Genomic DNA, 19,057 nt, shown 5'->3' with positions numbered 1-19,057 from the left:
GGATAACGAGGCCCTTTTCAAAGAAAATGTCAGCAGATATATTTGCCTCAGGCGTCTTAGAGCTAAGACTTCTTTTTTTACTTCAAAGTTTCTTAAAGGTTTGGTTGTCATTAGGAATGACTCTTGTGAATTTTTCATTCGAATTTCACTTAACATTACAAAGAGAACAAACACTATAAAAATAACCAACGTCTTTACAAAATTCTGAACACGATCGGAGATCTGCTGAATCATTGACTTGAGCATCATGTTTAGAATACCACGTATCAATTTTATGGTCAACCGTGCTGTTTTAGCCTCACGTAGAGCTTTCCATGCTCAAAATCATATGAGAAATTTACAACAACCAGTTGCTCGTCGTACCATTTTAACACATACCAAACCATTTTCTACCACTTCTAAACTTTCTCATGGTCATTTAACGCCCCCAAAACCTGGCGAAGAACTAAAAGTAACTTTTATCCTAAAGGATGGATCACAGCGGACTTATGAAGTGGCAGAAGGAGATTCACTTCTGGATATCGCACAGGCAAACAATCTAGAAATGGAAGGTGCATGTGGTGGATCTTGTGCATGCTCTACCTGTCATGTCATTGTGGATCCAGATTATTTCGACGCATTACCTGAATCGGACGATGATGAGAATGATATGTTAGATTTAGCGTACGGACTCACAGAGACCAGTAGATTGGGATGTCAAATTAAAATGTCAAAAGATATTGATGGAATTCGTGTAGCTCTACCGGCAATGACAAGAAACGTAAATGCAAGTGATTTTGACTGATTGGTGACTTATGATCGTTTTTACCTCCCTTTATCGCTAATTCCAATTGTAAATAGTATCAACATGCCATTTTCAGACCTGTAGAATTTGAACATGAGCATCTTGATCACCATAAATCGGTCAATTGATGCCCTTTTTCTATAATTTTATTTATTCATTCTTCATCAATTGAATTGAATCGATGATCTTTCGTCATATATGATTGATGATCTATGTCAATCTCATCATGTCAACAAAAACATCAAAATAGTACTAGTTGACAATGGAGTTAAGACAGGAGAAGTAACAATCCCAATTTTGAGCACTTCTCTGACGGTTTTGAAGTGTATACAAGTGGATTGGAAACATTCCAGTGGTGGTTTTACCCCAAAATCAGTTTTAACAGTTGTTTTACTTTTGTAATAGAGTTAAAACACACACTTTTGAAACGATTTTGATACCGTTAGAAATTTATAACTATAAAAAGATGAACCATTCCAAGATACCTTCCATTTCAACCAGCGGTGCGAATCTCTCGATTAAAAGACGTAGATTATCATCATCGCCCATGTTACAGGATGTGACTAATCACGTTTACACCAGACCGTCGATAAGGCATGTATCTGAGGGTCATTCACAACAGCAGAATCGCAGATTGCTCAATAAATATATCTATGGTGATGCTACAGTAATTGAAGAAGTTAAGAAAAGGGAACGCAAAATTATTAAAGATATTAATCATTTCCGTAATGCAATTTTAGAGATTGAAAAGGAATCGGCTCAGATAAGGGAGAGGCAGTTGCCTGACATTCAGTATGCAATTTCGAAAAGAATTACCATGTGCTCTGAATTACAGAAGGAGTTAAGTCAACAAGTATCACAGTTGGATTTGAAAGAAGGTGAAATTGAAATGTTAAGGCGGAATGAAGAGATGAATATTTCCAATTTACATTTGAAATGGTCTGTAGAATTACAAGAACTAGAAACCCAATTGCGTAAGGAACAAGATGACAGGCGGTTGAAATGGGAGAAGCAATTGTTACAATTGGAAAACTTAAAACCTGATGAAAAAATTGAACAAGAAATACGACAGTTGAAAACGGAAATGGCTCAAGTAGAGGAGAAATGGCAAGAATTACGGAAGCAAAACCAGGATAGATGCAATGAATACTCTAAAGAGTTAGATCAAGAACTGGAAAAATTTAAATCCCTAAAGGCGGGTCCAATGGATGAATTAATCAAAGAACAAACTGAATTAAAGAACAAGAAACAAGATTTAGACTCTCAACATCAATCGTTAGTTCAAAAGATGGAAACATGTGATAAAGATTGTAGAGAATTGGAAGATGGAGTCGTTCAAATTGAACAAAAAATTCTGGAAATTGAAGAGCATAATAAACCATTGAAGGAGGAAGTAGATACCCTTTTAATAGAATACGAGTTAGAAGATAGGAAGACACAAGATGTTCAAGAATTGGCTCATAGGGAGGAAAAATTTTATAACAGTAAATTTGACAAGATGGAACAAGAACAACTGCGTAGAAGAAAATTGGAAAATTCAATCGATGAGATGAAGGGACAAATTCGTAGATTCGCATATGTGACAGGTGAGTTCCAAGATTGCGAAGTGGATTACGCCAAAAGATGCGTAGATGATACTTATTCTTTCAACAGGATCGTTCCCTCTATACTAATGGACGAAAAAGAAATGTTGTTCCAGGAATACGAAATGTACCATGATATGTGTTTGGGGAGAGGTATAAATTTCAACCTAATATCTGTGAGTAGTAAACCTTGGACTAGTCTTCGATTTGCCCTATTGAACTTTCTATGCGATAAATGTCTGCCACATTACCATATCGATTTACAATATGTTTTCCTATCAGAAGAAATGCCGTCCCAAGATATGCTTTCACAAGATGCTTCAAAAGATGATAAAGAAATTGAATTAAAGATCGAAAAAGATTCCATTGAAATAGATTCATGCGTTATAAGAATAAAGAATGGTGCTGAAGATCTGCCGTCTAGCATACTACAAGAGACTCCACGCGTCTCTTCCGGGATTGGCGTTGTTAAATTTCAACTGACTCCAATGGTAGGAGATTCTAAATTAGAAGGTAAACCTATAGATTTTTATTTCCTAGAAGTCTGTGATTCCAGAATGATTTCCATCCTAGATAATGTGGTAAGCCCAGGTCAAACAATGAAATCCCCAATAAGTCTCATATTCAAAAAACTCCTATTAGATACCAAATCTTGTCTTTGGTTCAATCTGAATGACAAGTATAACTATAGATCGTTACTGGACCTGTCAAATAGGATCTCCAAAATGAAAAATTTGAAAAATGGTAGGAGATCGATATAATTATAGATTCACAGCGGCAAAGTGCCCAGTAGCTACTTGTATAATGATATTAATGATACAACTTAAACACAAAAAGTACTAAAAGGAAAAGCATATTGTTTTAAGGGAAACTGATAATGATTTTTGAAGGTAAGAAAAGATCAACTTTATTTTTTTAATTTTTATTTTATTGTTTTTCATTACTATTTGTGAGTTTAGAACAGTAAAGTCAAAAAGATTCGTTGCATGTGCCAGCATGACGATCACTCTTCCGTCAAAATGTCCTTGATCAACCAATTTAATTCTTCCCTTGTCCCTACATTTCTTTCATCTAATGGCGTAAAAATTGGTCTATCTTGTGCGAAATCTGGTAAATCATCGATGCTGCTTTTAGTGGCCACCAATTCATCATCATTGACAAGTCCTACTATGGGCAATCCAACAACTGATCCCATAGGCTCCACCAAATTAGGGAAGAGTGTAAAACATTCGTGAAGGTCTTCATTACTCAGAGATAAGGTCTTTGGTTTTTCCCTATTGTCTAGCTCTTCGATTGACGAATCCTTTGACACTGGTTCGTACATGCCATTCTCTCCAATGTCGTAAAACTCAGAATACCTCTTTCTACGATATCTTACAGTATCAACAGCAGATTCGATAATATCTTTTAAATAATTATCCAATGCCAACGAGAGTAGCTCCACACAACCTGTGTCTACAGCACCCACTAGCCCATGCTCACGAGCGATCCCCACCATCCTTAGGAAAAGCGATTCGGTATCTGGTAAAGAATAATTATCGGTAGCCAGTGGTGCATTGAATCCAGTCATAATATCTTGCGACCACTCCAATGGTGTCTTTAAATTATTACTCTTAACCCTTTTCAATGTTTCCGGATTAATTACGATGGGAATTTTAGGTATGTTAGTCAAACGAGCTTGCAAAACTGAACAAAGTACAAATCCTCTTTTGCCTGCTTCCTTAGTGATTCCCTTAAGTCTTTGCCTATCCTTAATCGGAAGTGACATGACAATCTTTTTATAAGTCTCAATTTGTGAGTTATGCTTATTGATACGCTTCATCTTACTACCACCAGCATTACCATTACCAAATCCCCAACTACTATCATTACCAGTTAAAGGAGAATTTTTCAGAGAATTGGTCATAATCCCCAGTAGCAATTGGTTATGCAATCGTACCAGGGAAGGCCTCATACTAGGACCACTATTGGCAGCAGGCTGAAATAAGAGATCCAATTCATTACAGAGCTCTTTTCTCGATAGTTTTCCCAATATGAATAAGCTAATTACTTGTGCATATTTGGTCCAATTCTCCTTACCGAGAAGTCCCGTAAATTCTCCTAAAAGATCAATTCTTTGATTAGATGGTGCTATCTGTGGTTGCTGTTGGTGTTGTTGTTGGGCGTCTGAGTTCTCCCTTGTAATATCAGATAAGGATGGTGCCATTGGTACACCTTGGTTTTTCACTGGGCCATTCTCAGACATAGGGCCTGCGGATGGCTCTCTACGCAATTCCTCCGAACTAATGCCATTGCTTTGAGACTTCACCAACGACATCTCTTTTCAATTTTTTGATTCTGATCTTAGTGATTCGAATAAAAATAATATGCCAAAGAAATGAGAATTGAAGTAAATTCAACTAGCAAAAGAAAAAAGGGATTCGAGAAAAATTAGGAAGACGTTTGAAAACTCCCAAAGGTTCCTTAAACCTCGTCTTTAAAACTCCGGTTATTGAATCACTCTTGATGGCTCATCTTAACATCTTGATAGTTTTGCCTATTCTTTCTCAACATGTTAGAAAATTCCAAATCATGTAATACGAACCACTCAATAGTAAATATTATTGATGGAATTCAGCCGTGGAAGGCACATTTGACACCAATTGGCGATCAACGGTCAGATTTGAGCTTTCGCATATGGACACCACCATGCACTCCATTTGGCTAGACCAGGTTCTTTAGGAATTGTGTATCCACAGACGCATTGTAGTCTGAAAGTGTAGATTGATCTCTATACGAAACTGGGGAAGAAGGTCTATAACGATTTTCCAACTGCCTCTGTAGATCTGCAATTCGTGACTCGTATGCTATAGCATCACGTTGACGTCTGGATTCAGCTTCTTGAGCTCTAAGTTCAGCTTGGAAGAGCTGCTTGTGTAAATCATGAATCTGCTTCTCCTTCTTAATTGCTGTGTCCACCAGTTCTGATTCTAAGTTGTTGACTTTGGATTGTAAATCTAGTGTTTCTTTGCTTATGGCCTTTAGCTGTTGGTATTTCCCATAAAGTTTGTAGTAATTATCGTACAATTTACGAGATTGTTTCAATTCATTGATCAATTCAGCTCTAGTTTCACGATAACTGTCTCTATACGACTTTTCTTGACGCTGACGCTGTTCACAACGTTCCCATAGACCTCTATTCACTTCTTGCAATGCTCTACCGTTACGATCCAATTGGTTTAAGATTTCCAAGTATTCTGATGTATAATCCGACGATGGGCCCTTTACAGGTGATGGAAATTTACCAGGAATCTGTGGTGCCAATCTTTGAGTAATAACGTTCTCTTTATGTCTTGGCTTCCTCTTTTCGAAAAGTCTGGATACCACCGGATCATCAGCACTCGGTGATTTGAATTCAATGGTAGATTCACTTCTTCTCCAAGAGCCTTTCTTTGCGCCGAAAGTATCTGTAGTATCTAACACAGGAGAAGCAGGCGCTCGTGGGTGCAAATCAACAGGATCCATTAGACTGCTCTTGCTACTACTTTGACTTTCTTCCAGCGGTAGTAAATCATGTCGCCTGTAAAAATTCGGATCTAGTCCACTCCAAGAGTTCGATCTACCTCTGCTATTACCATCCTTATAGCTACCCTTGAAGAGTTCATCTCTAGATTTATAATTGGTATCGTCTTGTGCAAATTCTCTATACTTTCGAGATGGTGATACTCTTGATCCAAACAAGGCATCCATAGTCCATCGATAAAGACCATGAATCCCACCACTAGTGTTTTCATCCACCTGCTCGCTTGACATTTCACATAAAACAATGCTTAAAGGTTCCAAATGAGTCTCAGTAACGATTTTACCATTTTGACCTTCAAGTTGACCAAACTTTGGGTCCCTTCACAAGATTTTCAACACTAAAACAATGAACAAAAACAAATAAGGATCAAGCACAAGAGAAAAGGACTACAAACACAAAGGCATAAAAAGCTTCTGCCTATGAATGATGCTAACATTTTTACATTATGGAGCGAGCAAGGGTTTACTCTATACCTCTTGCAAGAAGATTCTGGCGGCTATAGGTTTGAATTTACGAGGTTGATCAATGAACAGGGGTCAACAGTGGTAATTGCCGCCTGGAGTCAAGAGAATTTGAAGAACCCAGAAAATATATCTGTGTTTGTTACCAATGACCATGACCAAGGCCTATCCATAGATGTCATTTGGAACTCTGATCATTTTGTCTGCCGTGACGCTGTCAACTCCAATGAGGGATTGCAGAGTTCAACCGTTGTGTTGCAAGTCGAATTCGTTATCTCCATAGTTTACGTCATCTGGTCCTTCGGCTTTCTTCTAGTTGGAGAAGAGGTTCTGGACAATTTACACATCTTCAATACCACTAGTCTGAAATGTTTGGGGTACATTACTTTACAACAGAATTCAAAGGATTCTTTGTGGTTTGACAGACACACTACCACTTTATGGTGTCTCGTTAGGAAATATGATGATCTCACCAAGTCAAGAACGATCCATTTGAACTGTTACCGATTACCTGAATTTCAGCTGTTTTCCAGTTCTCCAATGCCCCGAGGTTTTAGTAACTACCATTTCGTTAGGCTGAAAGAAAACCAGGCAGAGAAGATGCAGATCGCTCCATCTCCTTTTACTACGACCATCTTATGCCTAAATGAACTGGCGCCAAACTACCAACTCTTACATTTCGTGGGACCCAAGAAACCTTATTACAAGCAAGAATTTCGAAATCACAGTTCCTTATTACGACAAATCGTACAACTGCCACGAAATAGCTAGCTAGAACCAATCAGTAGCCAATAGCCCAAGGAACTCGAATCAAACCATACTAAACAAAGACCACCGACAATTTTATCAAATATGAATGCGGAATACTGACATACTCACGTGATCTCGTGGAAGGACGTTTCGCTCCTTTAGGTAATTACGCGGACCGTGGTATTAGTACAAACCAATGCTCGTTGAGGAAAATGCTGTATGATTAGGGTAGTAAATCAACTAAAGGACTCAAGATTCCCTTAAGTTACAGATAAATTTCGTGGAATCCAGAAAAACTCCAGATAAATTGTCTACGATTACCAGATTTGGATTCTGATGGCGACTTGTTAATTGATTTTATTGTTGTATTGGGATGCGAAAAAAGATCTATTCAGATCTGGTAGCGGCATTGGCCCTCAGTCTTTACGGTTCGTCATTTTTGGTGTTGATCATTTGGTTGATGCAGATATGGGAAAGGACTTCCGTGGTGGGACTTCCAAATGGAATTGTTCAAACCGACACGCCCGGCTAAAACCTCGATTGATTCGTGGGGAGCAATTGGCGTTCTGGGCTGTTAATTTAGCAAATGAGGCTAAAGGGTAAAGAAGGTTCAATGGTGGTCTAGTAAACAATTGGTGAATTTTTTTTTTTACGATTTTTCGCAGTTCCACGTCTATTGATACAAGGCCTTGGCAGAGTTGTATCCTTTATTCAATTCTATATAAAAAATCCAAATCGACCAACTTGAATTGAGATCTGAGAATACTTTATTTGAAAAATTGTGAATCCTTTAATACGCACTGCTTTTTTTGTTTCTGATCTCTTTGAGGATATCTTTCGCACATCGCTGCTCTATATTCCCCAACTTAGTTTAATCCACTCTCTCTTTGGTTGCAGTGTACGTAAGCCTTCTGAATTGCTAGTCTGGAATTACATCCATACTTTCGGTTCATCCAATCCTTCCTAAGCTTTTGTCTTTCGTTTGCATCATTCCTTTAATACAAAGAACACAAGTTGATTCAATTAGAATTCTGTGATTGCTGGTCTTAACGAATTCAATATTGTTATCACATTTATCAATTATACCCTACTGAACTTTTGAGAAAAGACTAAAACCGCGCATAATGGCCTATGCATCAAGATTGGGACTCATCGTTACCGCTAAACAAACTTATTATCCAATTGAATTATCAAATGCTGAGCTTTTAGCACATTACGAAACGGTACAAGAATATCATCAAGAAATTTCCACAAATGTTTTGACGCTATCAAGTAAATTCAAACCCGACCCTAAGTTGATCGATCAACAACCAGAAATGACACCAACACATACCAGATCAGCAATAGTTACATTTTTGTTCGAACTGTCAGTAATGTCTCGTGTTACTGATGGTATATTCTATCACGCTGTAAGACTCTATGACCGCTATTGCTCAAAACGTGTCGTTTTACAGGACCAATCCAAGCTTGTTGTGGCGACTTGTCTTTGGTTGGCTGCTAAAACTTGGGGAGGTTGCAATCATATCATTAACAATATTTCCATACCCACTGGTGGGAGGTTCTATGGACCTAACTCAAGAGCTCGTATTCCTCGTCTATCTGAACTGATTCATTACTGCGGCGGGGCCGACGTTTTTGACGAATCTATGTTTATGCAAATGGAGAGACACATTTTAGATACTTTAAATTGGGATGTTTACGAACCAATGATTAATGACTACGTTTTAAACGTTGATGAAAACTGTTTAATACAGTACGAACTCTACAAAAGACAATTAGAACATAATAAAGAATGGTTAAGAAAAAGACAATCACAACAATCTCATGATAGTGATGCAACGGTGGATGACGAAGAAAACATTTATGAGGAGGAGGAAGATGAAGATTTAGAAATGAAAATTCAATTGATAAACCTAAAAAGATTTTTAATCGATCTTTCTACCTGGCAATACGATTTATTGAAATACGAAATGTTTGAAGTTTCTCATGGTATCTTTTCTATGCTCAGTAGATTTACTGATCAAGACCAAGGTCCATTTTTGGTTACGCCTTTACCAACAACTACAAATCAAGCTCAAGTTCTAAACGTTTTCATCAATGCCGTGGCTCATACACCAGCATCTCTTTTGGAAGTCTACAAGAACCGTACAGGCGTTCTAGATTTCGTTTCTACTGTAAAGAGCTATCAATCAGATTTGCACAAGAAATTACAACTCGCATCCGCCATGGACTTATCAAGAAGAGGTGTTGCTAGCTCTCGTTATTTCGACCAATTATCCAGGGCACCTTCCCCCACTTATTCTCAACATTATACCCCAATGAGAAATACAAGTACACAGTCTGATAACAGTGTTTTCAGTACAAATATGGATCAATCATCGCCGATCACCCCACAAATTTACAGTTTCGGACAGTATGTTAATGACAGCAGTACTTGTGGAAGCGCTTGTGGTAGCACATTAAGTGTTAACAGCATTCCTAATAAGAAATCTTACGAACAGCAGCAGCATCAACATCAGCAACATCAACAAGAAGATAAAGAGAATCAAATTCCAGCTCATCAAATTCCTCCGAGAGCGAAATTTATCAGTAATGGAATGTTTGGTTCCCCGAGTGGAACGGTTAACAGTTCGAATTCTAGCAATAGATCATCCGTAATATCGTTGGCAATTGGCAATGTGAACACCATGGCATAATGAATGGTCAAGCGTTTTTATAAATAATTCATTCCCTTATAGTTCGGCGCCTCAGTATAGACTTTTAGTTAACTACGTAACTTAATCATTTGGTAATTGCTACAAGAGATTTTTTGATCGATCTTACAGTAAGTTTTAGTATTACGCCTATCGCTACCCCATACGGCTGAACGAGGCGGTCTCTTGCTACACCATTTGGTAGCCGTATTTTGAGGGTCCTAAATTCATCAATACAATTTAAAATTTTGACAGAGCTATGTAAAGTTATTTCTACGCTATTGCATGCGGCTTTGAACCCTATTATCACTCCATCTCTATACTTCAGACCTGGTACTTATATTCCACTTATTTTCCACTAAAGAATCGAAAAAAAGGCCTAATCTTTAGGAAAAAAGTCCTAAATTCCAAAGTAAAGTCTCAAGAAGTAATTAAAAATATAAAGACAGTCTGAAAACTAATCATTGCCGCCCAGAAAATCCAAATATTTATATATGTAAATGGGTATTATCATCACTTAGAACGACTGAGAAGATGGTTTCTCCAGATGGGAAACCTCGAGGCGTTGCATTAGGAATCTGAAAACAACGACACGAAAAGTATGAAGATGTTGAATAGTTTTCAACCCATTTGAAGAAAGAACAATCAGCATCTCTTTGACACTACCTACCATTCAGCACCAACCTTTGTTCAACTAACTGTCTGCTCGAACAAACTTACTTTCGCTGGTTCTGAACTATATCAACCACATTTCCTCGAATACTTCTAAGATGAAACTGTTGTCAATCGTTTCTGCTCTGTTGGTTAGCTACAGTTCATATGTCCAAGCAGTGGACAAGAAGGACCTAACTGGTACATGGTCTTCTAAATCTAATCAAGTTTTCACAGGACCTGGGTTTTATGATCCTGTTGATGAATTAATCATAGAACCTTCATTACCAGGAATTTCTTATTCATTTACAGAGGATGGCCATTGGGAAATGGCAACCTATTTAGTCAGTGGAAACCCAAAGGATCCGACATGTCCGTCAGCTGCAATAACGTTCCAACATGGTAGCTACGATTTATTGGATAATGGTACGCTAATTCTAAATCCAATCGCTGTCGATGGTCGTCAGCTGGTTAGCGATCCATGTAATGACAACGGTGTTTCAACTTATAACCGTTATAATCAAACCATAAATTTCCACCACTTTTACACTCAGTTAGACGATTATCATGGGATGTACAAATTACAACTATTCCAGTTCGATGAATCGCCTCTACAACCATTGTATTTGGCTTACAGACCACCAATGATGTTACCAACTGAAACTTTAAATCCAACCGAGGCTGCTACCTCTGATAATGCAAAACCTACTGGTAAGCAAAAGAGATCACTCAGGGATACTGTTAGACGTAATTTAGAAAACAGACACAGAACAAATGCAGTTAAATCAAAACCAAAGAGCATTCTAAACTCAGACTTAGTTTGGTACCTAAGTGCTGGTATGATTGGTGTGGGATCCGTGGTATTTTTGTCAAGTTAGTTAAAGAGAGAAAAAAAAGACCATTTTTCACTTCAATTTTCAATTCATTTCTGTCGTAAAGTTGATTTAATATTCCTAGCGGTGGAATTGCTGGGCTGGACATGTATACTGGTGTATACTTATACTCGTACTTTTACTTTTACTCATTATCTTAGAATCCGATAATTTACACTATCATAGTACGTAAAATATGACTATAGGCTGTCATAGGGTACTATTAACAATCAGGAACATTAAGACAGCCAACTAAGTACAACTAAAAGAGCTAATAATAATAAGTATATACTGTTCCCTGTTTATCTTCAATGATGTCTACTACTAGTAGTGGTGAATTAGATGCCCTAATAGAAAGGGCCACTAGTGAAAGTATCCCACATGGTGAGTTAGACCTACCCGTGGCGTTGGAAGTCTCTGATATAGTGAGATCAAGAAGGCTAACACCTAAGGAGTGTATGAGATGTTTAAAAAGAAGAGTTGTTAATACTAGTGATAATCCGAATGTCCAACTGTCATCATGGAGACTCATTGACATATGTATTAAAAATGGTGGGTTTCCCTTTATCAAAGAGGTCTGTTCAAGAGAGTTTATGGATACGATGGAACACGCAATTTTGAAAAATTCTGATAACTATGATGTTGAGTCTCTAGTTGCGAAAATTCTCTACGAATTACACATTGCATTCAAGAACGATTTACAATTTAGCTATGTGAATCGTGTTTATGAGAAATTGGTGGCTCGGGGTGTGGATTTCCCTAGAGAAGTTCAAGATGGATCATCACCGCTTGCTATGTTTGATTCTCGTACCCCCGCAGATTGGGTTGATTCTGATGTATGCATGATCTGCTCCAAGAAATTCTCATTGTTTTTAAGAAGACATCACTGTCGATCGTGTGGAGGTGTCTTCTGCCAAGATCATTCATCAAATAGCATCGTTTTGCCAGATTTGGGGATTTACGAACCCGTAAGGGTTTGTGATGACTGTTTTGAAGATTACGACAGCAAGAAACATCTATCTAACGGTAAGAAGAAACATCATCATAGTGGTAGACATAAGAAATCCAAGTCACAAGCTTACGATGAAGATGAGCAGTTGAAAAAAGCCATCGAATTATCATTGAAAGAATCGAAAGGTGGTAGTGATGAAATAATTAAGGAGACTACACCACCAGCACCTGCTCCAACAACGGAAGAAGAAAATGATCCAGAGTTGAAAGCCGCTATCGCTGCAAGCTTGGCTCTTGCAGAGGAGGAGAAACGTAGAAGGGAAACAGCACAACAACAACAGGAACAGTGGCAAAATCAACAGCAACAACAGCTTCAACAAGAACAGCTCCAACAACGGCAGTTACCGTCATTAGACGTTACTGCTACAGAAGAAGAAGATATTCATTTGTTTGCCTCCCTAGTGGAAAGAATGAAAGGCCAATCAGCTACTGAAATTTTAGAAGATACGCAGTTACAGAGACTTTATCAAAAGGTTATTGGATCAAGACCTAAGATCAACCATGCCCTAAACGACACTGTGCAAAAATACAATTCACTGATAGATATGAATACAAAAATTTCTGACATCATGAACATTTACGATGATTTACTTGAAAGACAACTGCAAAGTATTAACCTTTCAGAACGATATACTGTGCCTCAGGGACCTTCAGATCCATATACTTATTACCAGCAGACCCGCACCGCACCAGCCGCACAACGCACGGCGCAACCACCACAACCTATCGAGACACATGCGGCTGTAGCACCACCCCAGCGCCATTTGGACCAAATCCGTGATCTACAGATGCCTGTCACTGAGACGCCAACTGGACGTGCAGATCTAGCCAGTGTTCCTTCAGAACCTCCATACCCAACTACGGAGGAGGAAATGGAAAGTTCAGTATCGACACCGGAATTGTTAACCCATCAACGTAGTAAATCAGGTCAAGAGACTGCAACCGCACCATATCCAGTAGAAGAGGAGTCCACAGTAAAAAGCCAAAGTGAAATAACAAATTTCAATTTCCCTACAGTACCATCACGCAAAGTGATTCAACAAGAACCAGAGCATGTGTCGGAACCAGCAGCCGAGGAAACTGCTGCTCCTCCTAAGGAGGAAGAGCTGCTCATAGAGCTATAAAACGAACAAAAAAATTAGAATACTGTGTAATTTATTTTACAATGTCACTTCTTCTGTTTCTAACCCACACTCAATACAACGACGCCGTAGCAATTTGTGACCATCTTCATCAGTACCGCCCTCCATAGCTGCACTAAAATCGTGCTCGTGAGCCTTACCATGCTTCCGCTCTTTGATCTTAGTGGTAAACTCCTGGGCTCTTGTCTTCATTCTCATCTTCAATAGCTCCTTCTGATATTTTTTCTCACGCCTTTGAGCCTTACCGGCTTCACGTCTATGCCACTCAGCGTCTAAACCTTCTTCACTCTGCCACTTCTTAAATGCAAATGCTTCCACTTCACATCTAACAAATAACTGCATTCTAGCAAATGTACCAGAATGAGGGTTCGGCTTTTCCAATTTGTGGAAGATAGTCTCATCCATAAGCTCAGATTCAGTTAAAAAATAATCTTCCTTACATTCAGTTTTAGTCAATAACGAATACTTCTGTGGCATTTTTTTCACACAAGATTTGCAAACTCTTATTTTGAAGACATCATCCATAACCGGATCCATTTCAATGTTTATACCACATTCGATGCACTTGGAGGCTTCGGAAATGTGTGTTGGGGGTGGTGCATTTTCATAAAGATATCTACGCTCCTGTTGTTCTCTTTTCCAATCTTCTAATGTCTTTTGTCTTTTAGAACCCATTACATCTTCATCATCAAATGTACTTGGACGATCCTCTGGATTGATATACCCACCATGCAAATTCTTCATGGTGGAAAAGTCATATTCAATGTAATCTCTAGTTCGAATAGAAGGTTTTATACGCTCTAGTGGACGCTTTTTAGATTCTTCTGGTTTTGATGCGTCTGACGACGTTGAATTTGATGGTACATTAGCAGATGCCTGCGATTCAGTAACTAGTGACTGATGTGGTGTGTTTGCAGTAGCTTCCTTAAAAGGTTCCTTAGTGGGTTCGTTCCTCTTTTCGATTTGCTTCAGCTCATTATCTTTAAGGATTCCTCTTTTCTTCAACCTCTCCAGAGCCCTTTCCCTGTTAGCTTCCTAGTAAGACTTAGTTAGTACATTCATTCCATCTCAAGATAAGTAGTCAGTAAACCCCGCTAACATACTATTCTAGCTTTTTGTTCATCATTCATCTTGCTCATCTCATTTACTTAGCCAAATATTAATCTATATTGCGAATCCGATGAAATATATACATACATACATACGTATATATTAAAAGCCCATTGTATTATGTAACCGAAAAGAAAAAAATTACCAACCTTCCATCGTATAGTCATGTTCTATGCTTGGTGTCACACTAGTGATAAATTTTAGGAAAACCACCAAATACTGATCCACACGTAGTGCATCGTCCAAATCTTCTTGTACATCTTCCCAATCATCTTGATCATCCTTCTCTCGATTTTCTTCCTCTCTACGTCTCTGCCTTACCGTACGTACTTTATCCAGCAGAGTCTTCATGACATTAGCATGCTTACAAGGATGTATTGAGACTGATAGAACTGAATGCTTGTAAAACGGTAATTTCTCGATAGTGGCCGTTTTTGTCCTATAGTCTGGTGCGATATCTTCAAACATCTCTTGCGGTGTTAGTGGAACACCTGCACTACTAAATCCAACAATGTACATCTTGGGAACCCTATATGATGTGGAATAAGTGATGTACAAATCGTAGTATCTTTCACCTTGATTGACTGGCATATCAACGATATCGTCATTGCCCTGAATCTCCATATCTTTCATCATTTCATCAATGTCGTCCACTTCAATAGCGCTTTCACTCTTTGGATGTTGTTTAGCACTTTTTTCAACTGATTGACCTTCTACTAACCAACCGTCTTCATCCACTTCGGGTTCATTCTGACTCACACTAACCAATTCTTGGGCTCTTTCATTGGAGGGTACTTTGCGGCTCACCAAAAACTGCTTATCTTGAGGCAGGAAATCCCTATAACTTATATCCTTCGAAGGTTCATTCCATTTCCATGTAGGAAACATGTGGCACAAGTAATCACCAGCCTTTCTAAACTCATCAGGTGTAACATTACCGGTTGTTAGGAAGGTGGATTTATGGCTAACTGGCGTCAGGTATTCTCTCCAGCTACTCAAAGTTGATCTTATCATGGTCTTTTCGTTACCTACTTGTTTCTTGCAGTGTTTTTAGGTGTGTTGAAGTAAGGGCGAAGAACCTTAAAAGGTGAATCAACCTTGTAAACTAAAAATTCTTCTGATCACTCAACGTGCCAAAAGAGAAGAGAAGAGTCTCTCAGTCGAATATGTCGGTTAAGAAACGGAAGGTTAATGTTGGTGTCAATAAGCATAAGAATTCGAATGGCTCAGAAGAGAGTAAATCCGCTGGTGTGGAAGAGATAGAGGTACCAATACCACAAGAGTTTATACAGAATAGAGCTCAAAGACGTGAGCAAGTGATACAAAATGTGAAGAATTGGAAGACTTCTAGAAGACTGGTGTTTACGTTGGGGACCATTGTTGGTGTACTAATCGCATGTTATATGGGGGCAGATCACGTCCGTAATAACAATAGCGATCTATTCGATAGTCTGAGTGTGTTAAACATGAATTCAGTTAGAGATCTGATCGACGATTGGAAAGAAATACTGCCTCAAAGTGTGGCCTCATTTTTAGGTGATATGCAAAATGGATACTCATCTGGGGATAACTTCCAAGATTTAACAGAGTCATTTGCGGTTGGTAAACAGATGCGTAGGGAGTTGAATATGACTGCCAAGCATCCCGTGGTAATGGTACCTGGTGTTATTTCAACTGGTATTGAATCATGGGGGGTCGAAGGTGATTCTGAATGCGAAAGTGCTCCCCATTTTCGTAAAAGATTGTGGGGTTCGTTTTATATGTTGAGAACAATGGTTCTCGATAAGATGTGCTGGCTTAGACACATTATGTTAGACCCCATAACTGGATTGGATCCGCCTTATTTTCGTTTACGAGCGGCTCAAGGGTTCGAAGCAGCAGACTTCTTTATGGCAGGATATTGGATTTGGAATAAAATTTTACAAAATTTGGGGGCTATTGGTTACGATCCTGATACGATGACAACAGCTGCGTACGATTGGAGACTTGCGTATTTGGATCTAGAACGTCGTGATAGATTCTTCACCAAATTGAAGCAACAGATTGAACTAATACACGAACTCAGTGGTGAGAAAGTGTGTCTTGTTGGTCATTCTATGGGTTCACAAATTGTGTTTTATTTCTTGAAATGGGCTGAGGCTAAAGGTAAGTATTATGGTAACGGTGGTGAAGGATGGGCCGATAAGCATGTTCATTCGTTCGTCAATGTGGCTGGTACTATGTTAGGAGCACCAAAGGCGGTACCGGCTCTTATTAGTGGTGAAATGAAAGACACCATTCAGTTAAATGCATTAGCTATGTATGGATTGGAAAAGTTTTTTAGCCGTAAAGAGCGTTTAGAAATGCTTCAAACTTGGGGTGGTATACCTTCGATGTTACCTAAGGGCGGTGACTTAATTTGGGGAACTTTAAATTCTTCTGTGGAAGACTCATGGAATAACAATACTGAGTCATTGGGTAGTTTCATTAAATTTGAAAAATTACAAGAAAATGCACGTTTTACCAAAAATTTTACTGTAGAAGATTCTATCGATACTATAATGCAATTGTCCCCATGGTGGCTGCAAGACCGTATTAATGATCAATACACTTTTGGGTATGCTAAGACAGAAAAGGAATTGAAAGACAACGAAAAGCACCACTCTCACTGGTCAAATCCTTTAGAAGTTCCATTACCCAATGCACCTGATATGAAAGTCTATTGCATCTATGGTATCCATAATCCAACTGAAAGGGCTTACGTGTACAAGGAGCAGCCCACCAACTCAACATTAAACCTTACAATTGATTATGATAGCTCAAATCCGGTCTACTTCACTGAAGGTGACGGTACCGTTCCATTAATCACACATTCGATGTGTCATAAATGGGCACAAGGAAAATCTCCTTACAATCCAGGAGGTTCAGACGTTACCATTGTGGAAATTAAACATCAACCTGAAAGATTTGACATGAGAGGAGGTGCTAAAAGTGCAGAACATGTTGATATCCTTGGCAGTGCAGAATTGAACGAATATATTTTACGTATTGCAAGTGGACACGGTGATACTATACAACCACGATTGTTGTCGAATCTTTCCCATTGGGTTGAACAGATTCCTTTCCCCATGTAATAAGAGACATACAGATAAAGCTACAGCTACGAGAAAAAAAATTCGTGCATACGCATTGAACTACTAAGGGAACTTCGCACTAACTGTAGCAGTACCGAAAGCACTACCACTACTTAACAACAACATCAGCAGTGGCGGTAGCCGTAGTAGCGAGTACAAGCCTTTATACCACTGCACCTGGCGCGTCAATATTTAAATCGTGTTCGCTCTTCGCGGGTCTGTTCTTTATTGGTAAAAAGTAAATAGTAAACTTTGAAGAAGCCAATCTTGGCAACAGAAATTAGAGGGAAACTTTCAAGCCTTTTACTTGTGAAGTGAACTCATGAGCATAAAGGAAAGACCCAAACTATAACGCTTCGATCTCTTTGTGGAGCTTTTGTTTGTTTGTTTACGGAATTTCGAAGACTTCTGCATTCGGTGGATAAGCTTCTAAAGGTATTCTTCTGTCAATGTCAATCTATCATATTCTCACTGATTTAAATATCAAGCAGAACCCCTTCTTAGAAGTACATTGTACAGAATTCCTTTTCCACTTCTAACTCTCAACTCACAAACCCAATTGTAATACTACAGGACTAAAACAAAAAAAGAAAGAATAAGACAATGGTCCCCGAAGATAAGAATAGACTCCCATTGGGAGAATTTTCCAGCTCAAAAATCAACCGTCTGATGACGTGTAAGATGTACGATAAGCCAGCCAAGACATTACCATCAATAAGATCACTAATTCATCTTTCACCCTACGAGAAAAGACCAAGACATCCAACAACGACAAACCATACCCCTCATCAACAATCACCAAGGATTAAAGAAATCGATAGTGATACAGATAGTGATATCGACACCAATTATAATGACCTCTCCAATAAACTGCGAGTAAGGCTTCAATTTGCATATTACAAGTACAAAACAAACCAGACCGATCAAAGGTTTAAGGACATCAGAAAACACACACAACGAAGACAGGTTGGTAACATGCATAACAAAAGACCCAAACTGCCCAAGAGAAAGCTTATGGTATCTCATGGAAATTTCAAAACGCCTGCAAAGGCATCGCATTTACTCGGAACTCAGGAAAGAGATTCTCCTGCATCAACATCAGCATCAATTGGAGAACGTTTACGCTTCTGTGAAGCCCCACAAGACGCTGCAACTATTACAACAACAATGACGACAACCACCACCATAACGACGGCAACACCGATAGGTAAAGTAGGTAAAAAATTCTTACAACAAGAGACACCAATGAGTGTTAGAGCAGCTAAATCTCTAATCCATCTATTCACAAGCAACCAGCATTGAGTACTGATCACCGATCATCGGGC

The 19,057-nt window shown here is 38.8% G+C and overlaps 12 protein-coding genes across 12 annotated transcripts; 8 read left to right on the top strand and 4 right to left on the bottom strand.

The window, feature by feature from the left end:
* Positions 1-247: 247 nt before the first annotated feature.
* YAH1 (adrenodoxin) lies at positions 248-784 on the top strand (the record flags this gene model as incomplete). The annotated part of the gene is made up of 1 exon (XM_002495858.1): positions 248-784. The coding sequence occupies one exon, from the start codon at positions 248-250 to the stop codon at positions 782-784; it is 537 nt and encodes a 178-aa protein (XP_002495903.1).
* A 466-nt stretch (positions 785-1,250) lies between these two features.
* CIK1 (Cik1p) lies at positions 1,251-3,128 on the top strand (the record flags this gene model as incomplete). The annotated part of the gene is made up of 1 exon (XM_002495857.1): positions 1,251-3,128. One exon carries the CDS (start codon positions 1,251-1,253, stop codon positions 3,126-3,128), a length of 1,878 nt encoding a protein of 625 aa, XP_002495902.1.
* A 242-nt stretch (positions 3,129-3,370) lies between these two features.
* On the bottom strand, positions 3,371-4,684 carry HFI1 (Hfi1p; the record flags this gene model as incomplete). Its single annotated transcript, XM_002495856.1, has 1 exon — positions 3,371-4,684. One exon carries the CDS (start codon positions 4,682-4,684, stop codon positions 3,371-3,373), a length of 1,314 nt encoding a protein of 437 aa, XP_002495901.1.
* Positions 4,685-5,070: 386 nt separating this feature from the next.
* Positions 5,071-6,159, bottom strand: BBP1 (Bbp1p; the record flags this gene model as incomplete). The annotated part of the gene is made up of 1 exon (XM_002495855.1): positions 5,071-6,159. The coding sequence occupies one exon, from the start codon at positions 6,157-6,159 to the stop codon at positions 5,071-5,073; it is 1,089 nt and encodes a 362-aa protein (XP_002495900.1).
* A 189-nt stretch (positions 6,160-6,348) lies between these two features.
* ZYRO0C05610g (uncharacterized protein) lies at positions 6,349-7,161 on the top strand (the record flags this gene model as incomplete). Its single annotated transcript, XM_002495854.1, has 1 exon — positions 6,349-7,161. The coding sequence occupies one exon, from the start codon at positions 6,349-6,351 to the stop codon at positions 7,159-7,161; it is 813 nt and encodes a 270-aa protein (XP_002495899.1).
* A 1,103-nt stretch (positions 7,162-8,264) lies between these two features.
* On the top strand, positions 8,265-9,836 carry CLN1 (cyclin CLN1; the record flags this gene model as incomplete). Its single annotated transcript, XM_002495853.1, has 1 exon — positions 8,265-9,836. The coding sequence occupies one exon, from the start codon at positions 8,265-8,267 to the stop codon at positions 9,834-9,836; it is 1,572 nt and encodes a 523-aa protein (XP_002495898.1).
* A 767-nt stretch (positions 9,837-10,603) lies between these two features.
* On the top strand, positions 10,604-11,362 carry ROT1 (Rot1p; the record flags this gene model as incomplete). The annotated part of the gene is made up of 1 exon (XM_002495852.1): positions 10,604-11,362. One exon carries the CDS (start codon positions 10,604-10,606, stop codon positions 11,360-11,362), a length of 759 nt encoding a protein of 252 aa, XP_002495897.1.
* A 305-nt stretch (positions 11,363-11,667) lies between these two features.
* Positions 11,668-13,491, top strand: VPS27 (ESCRT-0 subunit protein VPS27; the record flags this gene model as incomplete). The annotated part of the gene is made up of 1 exon (XM_002495851.1): positions 11,668-13,491. The coding sequence occupies one exon, from the start codon at positions 11,668-11,670 to the stop codon at positions 13,489-13,491; it is 1,824 nt and encodes a 607-aa protein (XP_002495896.1).
* Positions 13,492-13,527: 36 nt separating this feature from the next.
* RAD14 (DNA repair protein RAD14) lies at positions 13,528-14,648 on the bottom strand (the record flags this gene model as incomplete). Its single annotated transcript, XM_002495850.1, has 2 exons — positions 13,528-14,544; positions 14,613-14,648. The coding sequence occupies 2 exons, from the start codon at positions 14,646-14,648 to the stop codon at positions 13,528-13,530; spliced, it is 1,053 nt and encodes a 350-aa protein (XP_002495895.1).
* A 112-nt stretch (positions 14,649-14,760) lies between these two features.
* ATG3 (Atg3p) lies at positions 14,761-15,633 on the bottom strand (the record flags this gene model as incomplete). Its single annotated transcript, XM_002495849.1, has 1 exon — positions 14,761-15,633. One exon carries the CDS (start codon positions 15,631-15,633, stop codon positions 14,761-14,763), a length of 873 nt encoding a protein of 290 aa, XP_002495894.1.
* Positions 15,634-15,785: 152 nt separating this feature from the next.
* Positions 15,786-17,732, top strand: LRO1 (phospholipid:diacylglycerol acyltransferase; the record flags this gene model as incomplete). Its single annotated transcript, XM_002495848.1, has 1 exon — positions 15,786-17,732. One exon carries the CDS (start codon positions 15,786-15,788, stop codon positions 17,730-17,732), a length of 1,947 nt encoding a protein of 648 aa, XP_002495893.1.
* Positions 17,733-18,335: 603 nt separating this feature from the next.
* NRM1 (Nrm1p) lies at positions 18,336-19,034 on the top strand (the record flags this gene model as incomplete). Its single annotated transcript, XM_002495847.1, has 1 exon — positions 18,336-19,034. One exon carries the CDS (start codon positions 18,336-18,338, stop codon positions 19,032-19,034), a length of 699 nt encoding a protein of 232 aa, XP_002495892.1.
* Positions 19,035-19,057: the final 23 nt, after the last annotated feature.

The sequence above is a fragment of the Zygosaccharomyces rouxii genome (genome assembly GCF_000026365.1).
Source record: "Zygosaccharomyces rouxii strain CBS732 chromosome C complete sequence".
NCBI classification, from domain to species: domain Eukaryota; kingdom Fungi; phylum Ascomycota; class Saccharomycetes; order Saccharomycetales; family Saccharomycetaceae; genus Zygosaccharomyces; species Zygosaccharomyces rouxii.
Note: the sequence above shows the minus strand (reverse complement) of the source record. Positions and strands in the feature narration are given on the sequence as shown.